This window comes from Hippoglossus hippoglossus, chromosome 24, assembly GCF_009819705.1.
Source record: "Hippoglossus hippoglossus isolate fHipHip1 chromosome 24, fHipHip1.pri, whole genome shotgun sequence".
In the NCBI taxonomy this organism is placed as follows: Eukaryota; Metazoa; Chordata; class Actinopteri; order Pleuronectiformes; family Pleuronectidae; genus Hippoglossus; species Hippoglossus hippoglossus.
The window spans coordinates 3,417,238-3,432,141 of NC_047174.1; the positions used below are offsets into that span (position 1 = coordinate 3,417,238).

A 14,904-nucleotide genomic window follows, 5' to 3' on the forward strand; every position below is an offset into this window, starting at 1 on the left:
ATGTTAAAGCATTTTCTGTATGGATGTTTATACTCAGAGGGAATGGAAGTCACATTTCAATGAAAGATAATCCACTTGGTCATCAGTGATTTATCCAAGATGGGTTCCCATCACTTCCTAACTGTGTTCCCAAAACCAGCACAGATTGAGGACAATGCAAAATTAATCAGTACAAGACTTATTTAACGATTGCACTCATTCAAATAACGACACAGCACCGCCACCTGGTGGAACAACTGTGGAGCACACCCTGACCTGCAGCTGGACGTCACCACAGGAGTTGAGGAGATTGATGAGAAGAGCAGAGGAAACTGGTTCCAGGTGTAATGAGGGAGGTTCCACTATAACTTCCCATCTTACATCCTCAGTGTTATTTAATGGATTAGTGCTGCTCTAGGCCTCATGGCCACAAAGGGGAAAGTCACAGCCACACTGGGAATTCAACAAATATCATTGTTCCTAAAGCTACAGACACAAACTGCTTCTCCTTTACTACGCCACCTCATTGTGATGTGTGTGACAGTTATTGACTGAATGTCATTGTTGGCTCGTGCACTGTTTGTTGATGTTTTATGGAGCGGAGCCAGAACCTTATCCTAAGAATCCCCTTAGCTCAGACACTCGTGGCGTCACCTTGAATGACTCATTCTCAGGAAAGTTAGAGCTCAAAGTAAACTTTCCAAATGTGTGTGAGCCCGAGAGCTGAAAATAGGATGTCAGGAATATCCGCCTATCAAAACAAAAGTAATGACTGGTATAAAATAAAAAGCTAAACAGTCGATGAAAAGAAAACTGCATTATTTAACTTTCTTCAAGTGTTTTCAAGAGAAAGGAAATATAGCCTAAGACAAAGTTGTTGTTATGTTAATTTAATTATTTTTAATTGTTAAAATTAAAATTTTAGATGGTTATTTTTCCCACTAGTTTGAGTTTAATGTATTGCTTTAAGAAAACTACAAAAACACTATAGCCTATAATATAGAAAACACACTTAACAGTCACTCTAGTTTTGGTAAATAAAGATAAAATTATATAAAATAACTGGTGACCCAATGTTTTCTTTTATGTGGGCAATTCATTATTTTCATTATTATTATATGCAGATTATTTCCTTGTTTATTCAGTGTATTATTTGGCCTATATAATGTTTAAAAATATAAAAAGATGACAATTTATACACTTTAAATGTATATGTAATGTAAGATAATGTCATTAAAAGGATCTATTATTATTTTTTATAGCCACCTACAATTTAAAACCTTAATCACCTTAAAACCTGAAACCTTAATAATAATGAAATAAATTTAGAAGCTGGAAGTATTTCTGCTTTAAAATTACTGAAAGGACAAAGTTTTAAATTGACTTCTTGTTTCAGTGAAAGAATAAAATATGTTTAGCTGTTGGGGAAAGTTTCATATTTCCAGGTTAAACATAAGGTTTGTGCTTCCTGGCGTCCTCGTGATCAACATGCATACCATATACTGTTGCTGAGTTATTCCCCCCCCCTCCCCTCTCTCGCCCTTTACTTCCTGTCACCTCTGAACCATCCGAAGTTGTTCAAGCACAAAAATGCCCCCAAAAATACCTTAAAAAGCCCAAAGGTCACCTTGTTTACTTGTCCAACAGGTACGTGTGTCAGCAGAGTTCTTCTCTTCAAAGTGTTTTTAACTGTCACTGCCAGAACGGTGCAGAAATTGGAGTCGCTGGCTGTTTGTGAGCGTGTGAGACGAACCCTGGGGCCCCAAGCAGCAAAATTCAGGAATGCACAGTGATGTGGGAAGATTTCTGCATTCAGACATGATTTACTGGTGCAACAAAGATGGTCTTATAACTGAGGAGGAGGCATTCGATCAGAATACGACCTAACATAGAATTTAACCTGCACTTCAACTTTAGTTGAGAAGAAAAACAGTGAGCTTCATTTAACTAATGCCTCTTAACCATCTGTTTTAGATATCTGCTTCTCGTTTCTTTTCTTTCTGCCCTCCCTTAAAATCTATATTTACACAAGGTATTTCTGAAAAGTGTGACAATGATTAAAGTATTTACGCATAAGTAAATGTCTGATAGAGATTTTGTGGGGGTCAAGGGTCACGGGGCAGTTTTTCATTCAACCTCGTGCATAAGGTCAATTATTTGTTCCACTACTTTGATTTATTAATGTGCTAAACCTTCATTAATCCCTTCCTCAGCTTTTTAGTGACTATCTCTCTCTCTCTCTTTCTATAGTGTTTCTTCCTTTGGTTCGTTTCAAGTCTGTACTTGGCAGTAGAAACGCAGCAGGGCATACTCAGCATTCCTAGGGAGTGTCTGAGAGTCCAACTACTCTGACAGGCGGAAGAGGGAGAGAGCAACACACACACACACACACACACACTCACACACAGTACACACATGCATTTTATCTCTCAGTAAAAAAGACAGGATACATGCGTGTGCACTTCATGAAACAGAGGATGTGGGGAAACGCCCGTAACAAGCACAGAAGTACTTTTTATATGACATCACTTTGCCTGAGTCACAGCTGGGACAGTCACCGCATCACACGCCCCGGCTGCAAGAGATCCGCATGAAACCGGCCGCCATGTTGGATCAAACTATACATTTCTTTTTTTTTATTTTAAAAGAGGAACAGAAGAAGAAAGAAGCACACATGGGGTTGTGTGTGCAATAAAAAACAGGAACATACAAACATAAATACAAACCAGGTGTTGTTGTACAGTATAAATCATATAAATATCCTGTAGAATTAAAAAAATATTTTTAAAGTTTTAACAGCGTTTTTGTTGGAAATTGTTCAACGTCTTTCAGGCACAAATTAAAACAATAAAACAGGATCTTTTATTGCTGTAGTTGCCAAAAACAATATCAAATTTATTGAGAAACATAAAACATAAACACTTTTTGGGGGGGGGGGGGTTCTAACAAAACAAAATACGCACATTTTCCCCAGATAATGAAAATTATTGAATAACACGATCAACAATAAACTTACAGAAGTGAATTCATGAAAATTTATGAATAATTCTCAAGAGAATTGAGATTTGAGCCCAAATGTCAGCGCTGCGCACTCAGTCGCATTTCTGTCAATTATAAGACACGCCTCCCCCTAACCCCCCCAACCCAGTAGCCAATCACATTAGGGCGGGTGCGTGAGTGAAGGCCGCGTTGACCAATCGCAGGGGCGGAGTCTGACAGAAGGGGGCGGGGACAGGGGGCGTGGCCGGGGGCTGCAGGGTGTCGCCGCGGTGGCTCCATTCGAAGGCGGCGGCGCTCGTCTCTCTGTGTTTCGGCTCTAATCTCTCCGGAGGAAGTGAGGAAGGGAAAAAAAGAAACAAGGGCCCGAGAATCGTTTCGCACCGGCGGCGAGAAAAAAACAAAACACCCCAACGGTCCCCGTCCCCCCCACCACCACCAGCAGCCCTCTCTCTCCCCCCCGGTGACATCGGTCCTGCTGGAAGTGGTTCTGGGTTCGAGCGGCTGGAATGACGGAGTGTGCCGAGAATCTGAATTAGAGAGAGAGAGAGAGAGAGCGAGAGAGCGAGCGAGAGAGAGAGAGAGAGAGAGGAGCCATTTTGTCCCGACTGAGTGGGAGCAGCGGAGGAACAGTGGAAAAGAGGAATCACACGGGAGGAGTGGTTGGGCTCTTTTTTTTTTTTCGCTTTCTGTTCTCATGCTGTAAAGCGACCAGGAGAGCAGGGGGGGGCAAACAGTCGGGGCCCTCGGGGAATCGAACATCTCGGGAACACGGACGCGTCTCTTTTCTTTCTGCTCGGGTGTTTTCAGAGCCAACTAGCCCGCCGAGCTAATCAACAGATCCCAGCCCGGTTAGCTGTGAACGGTCCGGAGGAGCGAAGGGAGCCGGCTGTAGACTCACACTCGGGCGTGTTAGGTTGCCATTTTTTTTGTTTTTTTGTTGTTTGTTGTTTGTTGTTGTTGTTGTATCCACCCGGGTGAACACAAGCTAGTTCTCAATGGCGAAGAAGACGTACGACTTGCTGTTCAAGCTGCTCCTGATCGGGGACTCGGGCGTGGGGAAGACCTGCGTGCTGTTCCGCTTCTCCGACGACGCCTTCAACACAACCTTCATCTCCACCATAGGTAAGAGGGGACCCCCATCCCCCCCCGGGGAAGGGGGACATGCCGGGTCCGGGTGGTGTGGGGTCTGTCCCCGGGTCCGCAGCTCGGGGGACTCGTACCCTTCAGCTGGGAGAGGCGGGCAGGGCGAGTGCAGTTAGCCGCCGTGCTAGCAGCGTGCGGCGGCTCTCCGGGCCTGCACAGCTAGCTTGGAAGCTAGCTGTGCAGTTTTACGAGCTCTTGGTCGAATCCCAGTCAACCCCCCCATTCTTTTTAAAAGTATATGGGAGTTTAATAACAACACCCGAGGGTTGTTGTGGGTTTAGTTGGCCAGTGATGTCCAGTAGAACCAGTTTCTGAACCAGGGGAATTGCTGTCACGTCAGTCGACTCAGTAGCTAGCAAGCTAACTGGGCTAGCAGCAGTGCAGGGCCTATAACAGACGTATACATGTTAGTGTTAACCTATATAAAACCTTTATAATTACACGTGTGTCATTAATTATATAAGTGTTAGACTTGTATTCTTCTTCCGTCACAGCAGTTCGCAGTTGAAAGTGCTTATAAGCAGCAAATTATGTGTAAATAAACAATTATATGTGGGTTAATGTTTTATAACTATTATTGTTTGAACAGCATTTATGTTGCTGAGTCTCATCTAGATCAGTTATGAAGATTTCTTTACAGCTGCCTTGACTTGTTGATTAATCGACTTTTTAACAATTAATCAGCAACTGTCTTCATCACATATTTAAGATTTTAGTCACTTTTCCTGCTTAAATGTCAAACTTTCCCTGTTTTCGCTGTTCAAATGTCGTCATTTGCAGCTTTTGCTCCATTTATATTCATATAGATTTGAAATATCTACGTTTTTATCTGAGATGCAGGCAAATACATTTTTACATGTCACCTCTGATTGAGATTCAGTATTTGGGTAAATTATCATTACTTGCAGAATAATGTTTAGTATCTGAAGTCTCTTAAATGTCACCGGTAGCTGTGGCTGTCAAGTTATATTAAAACATACAGAAATACAAGTATCTGTGATTTTATATTTAAGTGCATTAGTAAATATACTAGTAACTTTCCACGTAAACAATTCATCATGGTGGCATCATCAGCTCCCCCCCCCCCTGGTCCTCTACGCATGCGTGCGTCCATCATCACGCTCACATGAGTCAAGTGTCAAGCTATGTCAAATCCCTGCACGGCCCGAGTGAAGGCTCCATTTACTGCTTAAGATCGGCCGTTGAGTAATAACGTAACATTAGATGTGTGTTGCTGAACCAAATTAAGCCGACTGTTTGCCATGAACCGGCATTAGATCCTTGATCTCTTGATTGGGCTTTACTTTCAAGCCCCGGTTTTTCGCAACCTAGGTGTTGACAGACGACTCCTCCTGACTGTATGCCCAACAACACACAACCATAATGGGCACCAGTGTTCCCGGTGGTATCCAGGCTAGATTAGATTGGTTGAGGTACAGCCATGAACTGCGTGCTGTGTTGCAAAGCTCGCTGTCACGTGGAGGTATGTATTTGTTTATGGTTTGGTCGCTGCTGTGGCTTTTCTTTATCCTGTCATCAGCCGAGTGCTTTGAAGAATACACACAGTCGTGTTTCTCATAACATAGTCATAGGCTTTTATCCCAAAACTCAGGTCGACATTGGCACAGTGTTTGATCAGAACCTGTCACTTCTGTCATGAAGATTAGAAGTGCAATGTGTGTAAAACCCTAGGTTGTCCACAAAGGTGGCAAGTAAAAGATGCAGATTTAAGGAATTTCAAACCATCTCCTCTTTCTCTGGTTCCCTTCAGGAGTTGTCCTGGTTAAGAAAATACAACATAGTTGTCGTCCAGTCGGGATTGTCTCTCACCCTGTCTCTCACCCTGTCTCTCGCCTTGTCTCTCACCCTGTCTCTCGCCTTGTCTCTCGCCCTGTCTCTCGCCCTGTCTCTCACCCTGTCTCACGCCTTGTCTCACGCCTTGTCTTCGTTCTACATCTGTACTCAAAACAAAGAAGCTTGTCGTATGTTGAGCTGCAAAAAGTTAGGAATATGCCAGACTTAATCCACCCCAGCTCATGCAATCTAATGCTAATGCAGTTGCCTTCGTTGCTTTTAAGGCAAGTTTGTGGAGTCATTCTGAAAGTAAAGCCTCGTTCAAGTACTCAACTTGAATTTTTCCCCACTGCCCTACTTGGCCAGTAGATCAGAGTCCTACTGGCCCCTTGTAAACTTTCACGAGTCTGAAGTTTCGTAATATAATAATTACAAGGGCCTTTTATTGCAGCACGCGTAGTAAAAATGAATCACTCTTTTACACGCTTAAGACATTAATGAGTAGAATAAAAAGAGGACAGAGCTGCCATTACTAGATTTATTATAGTTTTATTGCTCAAAACAAGGTAGCTCAGGAAACAACAGTCATCCAGACAAATAAACAGAGCAATCAGGGCGTCGTGGAAATCTGCGTTTGGTGTGAATGCATCATTAGGACTCCGATGAACAGTCACTGGCCGGGGCGGACCGGTGACTGGTCAATCAACTCGCCCTGCATAAACCTTTCCTGGCCCCGGGCCACTGGTAATGTTGGACTGTTCCTTGTGGATATAGTCCCTGCTAGGAAAGTTGAACCCTGTTGGTTTTCCTTCTGCCTTGTGGTGACTTGTTCTGGTTGGAATCAGCGATGTCATATGATTAGTGGTTTCATGTCACTATTCTGGCGCAGTGTATGATTAGTGAAGGCAACAAATTAGTGCAGAAAAATGACCAGAGTTCAGAAAAACATGAATATGAAATGGATACTGGTTAAATTAGAAGATCTGTGAGATGGATTTTATTTATTTTGCAGGACAAGTTTCACAAAGGGTGGAAACATATTTCACAAGAGAGACTCTGCAATAACAGGAGCATAAATGTTGCCTGACATAACAGCAGAATACAAATGAGCAGTGGAATTGTTTTCTCTGACATTTGCAACGGTCTCCAATTTGGCCAGAGATATTAAATTCCTCAATATATAATACTTTTGGGGACGGCACCAAGTGGCTGCAGCAGGAACTGCAAAACGTGTCCTCCCCCATCTCTGTCTGTACATTGTGGACCAGACTGGACGAGAATATCTGCAAGATGCAACTTTTAGGACTAGATTCAAATCAGGTTCAGATCTGGATTCATAACATAAAACCACAACGTGTGAGTGGAAACAAACATTGGGAAGAAATAGCAGAACCAGGACATGTGAAACAGAAGTGGGTTCTTCCCCTGACACTGTACTCATACCTTTGGAGTCACAGTGTGATTGGAGACACAGCTGCTTCTCAAAATACCCCCGCTGGAAACCCCCCCCCCTCTCGCATCAGTCACTCATCCTTATTTCCAATCCTCTGAGTGTGTCTCTCCCCCCCCAGTTTACATTATCGGTTATGAATATTAAGAGTGCTGAACATGCATAATGTTGCAGTCTGGATCCCAGTTAAACAACACGTCATGAATTTTGCATGGAAACTGGCAGATGGAGTCAGTGGAATTCCTGCTCGTGGAAGGAATGGTTCCTCTCGGATGAAAAAGAAAACCGCTCATAAACCCCGTGGACTTTGTGTTCAGGACTTCCAGTTCAGTTTTTCTGACTGTGATGGAAAGCGTCGCTCTCTTCTCGTGGAGCCTGACCACTTTTCCAGCGATTGGATCAATGTTGCGTCATTGCACAATGCCTGTATTTCCTTGACAACCTGCCAGTGCGCCTCGCCAGGAGAAAAGCCCGACAGTGTTTTTACTCCTCACAAGGAACAACAGTAATGTTACGTGATCCGTTCCGGGCCAAAAATCTGAGTGCTTAAACTTTTTTAAAGCAGTTGACGCAACAAAACTCAAATGTTTTAGTGGTGAACGTCAATGTAGGCAAACACAGCTGCAGTTCGTTTGCTAAAACATCCATCTCCTTCCCTTTTGTCCGTTCTTTCTTTCTATCAACCTCCTATCGTTCTTTCTCTCCCTCCCTCTCTCTGGGGTGTGAATAATATATAGTGAGTCATACTTTGGCAGCCAGTTCCTTCATTATCCTGTGGCCCTGCCCCACCTAGAGCACAGCTGCTTCTTGGTCTCTTTTAGCTAACCCCGATTTCTGACCAGAGCAGAACTGACAGCTCGGCGTTTAACAGGAAAACACAACTCTGTGGCCAAAAGGGAAATCGGTGATGAGTCACCATTTTTTACCAGGCCTCCCTCGGGCTTTCACAGTTATGACGATGATCATGAATATTGTAAACACGATCATTTAGAGTTGAAACTGTCAGAAAATTGATTAGTCACTAGTTCCCGTTTCTGCATTTCACTGTTTCACCGATTACGGAAATGTTTCACTTTTTGCAGCACTTATTTAACCACAGCGTTGATCTCTTAATCAAGAAAGTTGTAGACTTAATAATTGAGTTTGACATTTTTGTCTTTCACTTGAACTTGCGTCTACTTGTTGCTGCGATTACTCGCTGCCACGAGTCTCTGTTTCAGGGGTGGCACCGGTAATAATACAAATACTGATTGATATGTTTAAAGAAAGTAGAAAATGCCAGAGAATAATACATTTGAAGACCCCAGGATGAAGCCTTGACAAGCCTCTAGTTATCCAAACAACAATCGTCTAATTGTTTGATTATGAACTGAAACAAATCAGTTAACTGAAACAAATCAGTCCTAAATGCTCTATGGTTTGTTACAGTTATGCTATGTTGTGCTGCATTTGTGCTCAGGTGATCCAGTTTACTCGAATAGTTTCCAGATCATGGATTCCTTGTCTATTTTAGCACCATAGAAATTCATATTTGAAGTCATAGCATTTAAAAAATACAGCTTTTTACGAACATAACGAGGATTAAACACAAGAGTCCAAGGAAATAACTTGGAGGAAATTCACCGTCTAGATGAGCGGAAACATCAGGACACGTCCAAAATAATTAAATCCAAAGTCCAGTGAACAGAAACTGAAAAATGAGTTTCCATTACTGAACAGTTTGTTATTTGTGAAACTCAGAAACAGCCACACGGAAAAAACTGTCTGCTCTCCTGCCACAGAAAGTAAAGTGTCCCTTCACTGCACCGACCACTCTTCAACATCACATATAAATATCTAACCAGGTCAGGTTTTAACAGCGATGAGGTTACTGTAGTGCATCAGATCATTGCCTCTGTTTTCCTGCCATAACCTGATTTCGCTGTGTTACCTGGTTCCGTGAACGCGCTCATTGTTAACCAGCTGCTGATCCCACAACCCTCTGCTCATGGGTTCAAGGTCTGGGCATGACATGGCAGAATCAGGAAGAGAAAGAATTCATGTTATTGTCTCCCTGATGGAAACAGCTGTCGCACACTTTCCATTTTACTCTCTCGCTCGACGTCTTTCTTGGGTTGTTTCTCATCCGTCATTGTTGATGTTTCCATTTTCTCCTGACATCAGTGCTGAAGTCTTTTAAGCTCTGTAAGCTGCTATTTATCATTCATCCGTTTCCCATCATTGCTGTCTCTCACACGCTGGACGTGTCCGCCCCTTTCTGATGGATGTGTATACTAATATCTGTGTCTTTTGTTCCACAGGAATAGACTTCAAGATCAAAACTGTTGAATTACAAGGAAAGAAGATCAAACTACAGATCTGGTGAGTCAGTGCGTTGTTATGAGATGACTTCTTTTTGTTTGTAGACCCATGAGTGTCCTATCTGTGCAGGGCGGAAAAAAATGCACAAACTTTGTTACATCATAGTGAAACATCTGTTTGACAATCCTCCCTCAAGTCCAGAAATATGTCGGAACAGGAAATGGTCATTGGCCCGTCAGGAGGTCTGCTGGGGGGGTTACCAGTTTCCTCCACCACTTACAGCAGCTGAAATGACTATGTTTCCGTTTGCAAAACTTAAAAGACCATAATTTCTTTCTCTTTCTTTCTTTCTCTTTCTTTCTCTTTCTCTCGTTTTCTCTTTCTGTTTCTTTATAGCTTTTGTAATGTCCTGTTTATGATGGTTCAGATGCCGTCGCAGTTTATCACTGTAACAAGGCTGCTACACGGAACTGAAATTGATATCCCGACATTTTTAAGATACGGTGACACATCCTCCGCAGCAGACAAAAGGCTTTTCATTTTAATCATTCAATGTTATCTAGAGCTGAGACTGAGAGACCTGCACATCCACTCCCATGGTTATCTTCTCGAGTCCGACTGATTGTGATATTGATTTGAAGTCCAGCCCTGTGATATTGTTAGTTGTTGCAGCTTTAATAATAATCGAGATAAAAGAACGTGTTGCTTTCTTTGTCACACATTGTAAACTATTTTAGTTAGCCTGCAGCCATAGTTACACGTGTCTGCTACACCTTAAGGTCTGTGACATAAATAATGAAGCTACATTATCTCACTTGAGCGAAGCAAAGCAGAACAAAAAATGTAGAACTAATCTTAATGCTGAGTAATAGCTTTTATTCTTACATTTTCAAACAACCTAAATACAGTCTGTAGCTAATAAGTGTTCAGATTAGAGTCTCTCAAACCTTGCATATATTTTAATGCTCAGTTTTATGTGTGGTGAAGATCTTAAACTATTTATCGTCTGGGGCAAGAGCTGCAATGAATACAAATGTGTGTGTGTTGTGTTTGTTTAGGGACACAGCCGGTCAGGAACGGTTCCACACCATCACCACCTCCTACTACAGAGGAGCCATGGGCATTATGCTGGTCTACGACATCACCAACGCCAAGAGCTTCGAAAACATCAGCAAATGGCTGCGCAACATCGACGAGGTAAAGAAGTAACACAATACCAGAGGGCTGCTTTTAACATCTCTGTGGATTATGGGTTGCTGTGAGGGGATCTAACAGGATCTGTGTTTGGCTGCAATAGATTTAAGTAGTGTAGACTATTATATGAGTCATTTAACAAGCCTGATAATTCAGAACGATGAGCTGTCGGTAAAATATGCTGAGTTAATTCTGCCGCTGAGAGCTGAGCGCTCCTCTGTGAGAGGTACAACAACTCTGCCTCCGGTTTAGCTTCCATATCTCTATGGTCTTATCCATGTTGGTGTGTTTCACCCTCGCACGTCCCTCTGTGTTTAGTGCTGTCGTCTTACTCCTTATCTTAGTGCGTCTCTGGGATCCATTCCAGAACCAGCACGCCAGATTAAGTCAATAATAAATAGTTCCTCTTTCCTGGGAGTAAGAAAACACTGTAATGTTACAACACATGATCAGTCTGAAGGTGTTGGCTAATGAATAAGGCCGATGGGGGGGGGGGGGGGGGTGGGGACTGCATTCATGTGGAACACTTTCCTGTCATTTTTCTCACCCTCGCCGTTAAAGAGCTTTGAGTTGAGTTGAGGAAAAGGAAGCACATTGCATTTCCTGACAACTTTGAACTCGACCTTGTTCATGTTGTAGCTCAGTGTTTTAAAAGCTCGTTCCCTCTGGGATAGGTTGCATGGTTTTGTTGGAAAGTGCCATGAACACAGTGTTAAGATCAGTGGGTCTCCACCTTCTTTTGTCCTTTAACACTCTGTAACAACATGATATCGACTCCTGACCTATATTTCAACTGTGTCTATCTCTGAGTTTTGACACCTTCAACCAAAAAGCAATGTAATCAGTCCGTTGACAGGATTTATGACAACTTTTAATGACAGTCAGTTATTGTCCAAAGCCTCACACAGTCTGTCTGCCCCCTGTTGGCCAGTGTGTACTTTGATATGTAAATATTAAACCTTTTATCACCTGGTTGTGTTGAAATGAGTTTGATTGATCGACTTACGGGACCTGGTCCAAATGTGAATGAGTCAAAACAAACAGTGTGTGTGTGAGAGAGAAAATAATCTGTCCGGGGGTTAAGTTTTCTGTTGCGGAAGTCGTCTGATCATTGTTTTTTTTTTTCCTTTATCTCTTTTTCAGCATGCAAATGAGGACGTTGAAAGGATGCTGCTAGGCAACAAGTGTGACATGGAGGACAAGAGGGTCGTACCAAAAGCCAAGGGGGAGCAGGTGAGATGGTGCAGTCCCTCGCCGCTGTAGGAAGGCCCTTCGTCACGCAGCTCCCGCGTCCTGATTGGCTCGTTTGTTGCTGCCGTTTGGTCGGCACATGTTCAGTTCCTAGTCGTGAACACAGAGAAACCATGTGATCATTAAGTGTCCTGCTGTTAATTACATTTTCACACTGACGTGATGAGAGCAGGGTGGTTTTCACATGATGACACAGTTTGAGCTCATTCAACACTAAAGGTTATAAAACCCAGTGTGAAGTTAAGAGACTTCAAAGCAGAGATGATGGGATGAGTGTGTGAGGTCTGGACCTCGTCAACGGCCGTGACGCAGATAAATAACTATCGTTTGTTTGTTTTCTGCTTCACGACCGTGGTGACGCTGCTGCTCCGCACTAGAACTAAAGCTTTCAGTGTAATCAGGACAAGTGACAACATGTGTAGGTGTGCGGAGCCTCTTAGAGCAAAGTAAACCAGCAGTGACTAGTCAGTCTGCAGATTTAGCAACATCAGATACAGGTCTGCTTACTCATAGACACACACACACACACACCAGACTGTGTGTGTGTGTGTGTGTTAGCACCAGTGATACCTGATCCCTGCTCCACGTCAGCCACTTTATTTTCGGACCGGACCTTCTCCTGGCTCTAACTCGCCCTCGTTTCCTCTCCACAGATTGCGAGGGAGCACGGCATTAGGTTTTTTGAGACGAGCGCTAAGGCCAACGTCAGCATCGAGAAGGCCTTCCTCACGTTAGCAGAAGACATCCTCAGAAAGGTGAGCGGCTGTTGTGAGTGGGAGATATATCCGGTGTGTGTTTCTATTTGAACTCGTCTACTGGCCTGTTGGTTTCTGCCTGAAATGGGTCGATACTGGACGATGTTGGATTCTTGCATTGATGTAATTGAATACTTTTTGGGATGTACTTTTTGGGATGTATCCAAGTGGAACTGGAAAATGTACAATATCAACTGATAGTGATAATAGTCATTACTTGAAACTTAAATTGATAATGTTACATAAAGTTTACCAACTCTTTTCTTGATATTGTTTAAATCCGGGGGGATGTTGTTAGATTTATCATCTACAGCCTTTTTAGTTTTCTGCCAAATATTAAGAAGTTAAGTTTCTGAAACATGAAGGTGAGTCTGTGTTTTGTAACAACACACTGTACGTGTGTGTGTGTGTGTGTGTGTGTGTGTGTGAGCATCGAACTGCAGACAGTATTTAATCTGTGTTGGTTCTCAGAGTCGTGTCGTCTTGATTTGTGTCCGTGATGTTTCATTCTAACGTGTTTCTGTGTCGTCCTGTCAGACGCCTGTAAAAGAGCCCAACAGTGAAAACGTCGACATCAGCAGCGGAGGTGGAGTCACAGGCTGGAAGAGCAAGTGCTGCAGTTGAACAACTCCTCTGTTTCACGCACACTAACGCACACAGACACACACAGACAGACACACACACACACACTCTCTCTCCCTCTCTCTCTCCGTCTCTCTCTCTCTCTCTCTCTCTCTCTCTCTGTCTAACTGCTAACTCTAACTCTCTCGCCCTCTAACCTGTCTCATGAGTTTTTCTTGCACACTGACACTCTGTCTCTTTTATCAGAATAAAACAATAAACCACTTCACTTGTTAACCCCTCCACCCTTCCTCTTCCTCTTCCTCCTCCTCCTCCTCCTCATCCTCCACCCCCCTCCCCCACCACCTCCCACCTCCATGTTTTTCCATCTGATGCTCATTTTTATTTCTGATAAAAAGAGAAATCCAGTCACGTTTCTTGTCATTTGTTTTAAAGGTTGTTAAAAAAAAAAAAAAAAAGTGCGAACAGACAAGCTCATGTTTTTAATATTTCCTTTGCCTGAGCTCACCTGGTCGGACCCCCTCACCCCTCCACCTCCTCACCCCCTCACCCCTCCACCCCCTAACCCCCCCCACCCCCTAACCCTCGTAACCCTCAGCACTCACCTTCAGTCAGAGGAAATAAAAAATACAAAAAAAAAAAAAAAAACTAAGACAAACGTAGGATTAACATTTTGTACATTCAGTGAGGTTTCTGTTGTCTAACCATATTCGGTCATTTACAATTTGTTACCAAGTGACGGAGGCGTGGCCAGCTCCTTTTGTATGTGGGGGTTTATTTTGTCCTGTGCCTTATATGGAAGACAGGGGCGGGGCTGTGTGGTGGGCGGAGCCACATCCACCCAATGAAATTACAGTTTAATATTCTGTCGGGTTCACGGAGACGCCGAACCGAAGCGGAAACGTTTGAATTTCTCCTCCAGCCAAGAGAACGGCATTATACAGTATATGTCCTGTTTATTGATGTTTTATTTTTGTCTGTATGATTTATTTTACTTTTATTTTCTTCCCCTTATTTGGGTTGAATTGTTTTTTTTTTCCTGCATGCAGATTTCTTTGGGTTGGAAGCGTTTCTGTAACGTTGTGTAACGTTTGCCACTGGGTAACTGTGGGGGGGGAGGTACACAAGTTCTCTTTGGAAATTCAGACAATTTTGCAGATCCATTAAAAATAAGCTTGTTTAAGTTAACTTGTTTGTCGTCAATCGTGTGATCAGTTGTGAAGTTTCATGTGTCCACTTGTGTCCGATTTTAAACTCTACTAGATTTACAACAAGCCAGGTTCGGGAAATCAAACTATAAAGATGAAACCTAGTATCACAGATTTTCAACTTTTGTCCTTAGATCCTCGAACCGAATAAAAGAAAAGTTCCCAAAAATAAACTTTACCAGGAAAAAAAAGGATAAAACCTGAGAAGCACATGTGATTAATTTAAATTTGGATCATCAGGTTGAGA

The 14,904-nt window shown here is 42.9% G+C and overlaps 1 protein-coding gene across 3 annotated transcripts; it reads left to right on the forward strand.

The window, feature by feature from the left end:
- The first annotated feature begins 3,436 nt into the window (after positions 1-3,436).
- Positions 3,437-14,637, forward strand: rab10 (RAB10, member RAS oncogene family). 3 transcript variants are annotated; one of them, XR_004613317.1, is made up of 7 exons: positions 3,461-4,101; positions 9,667-9,727; positions 10,726-10,864; positions 12,005-12,094; positions 12,766-12,867; positions 13,405-13,551; positions 13,584-14,637. XR_004613317.1 is itself a non-coding variant. In XM_034580382.1 (6 exons), the coding sequence occupies exons 1-6, from the start codon at positions 3,975-3,977 to the stop codon at positions 13,489-13,491; spliced, it is 606 nt and encodes a 201-aa protein (XP_034436273.1). In that variant the 5' UTR covers positions 3,437-3,974; the 3' UTR covers positions 13,492-14,637. The 3 variants fall into 3 exon arrangements, 1 of the variants encoding a protein (XP_034436273.1); XR_004613316.1 differs by having other exon boundaries at positions 13,405-13,550; positions 13,581-14,637; XM_034580382.1 differs by having other exon boundaries at positions 3,437-4,101; positions 13,405-14,637.
- Positions 14,638-14,904: the final 267 nt, after the last annotated feature.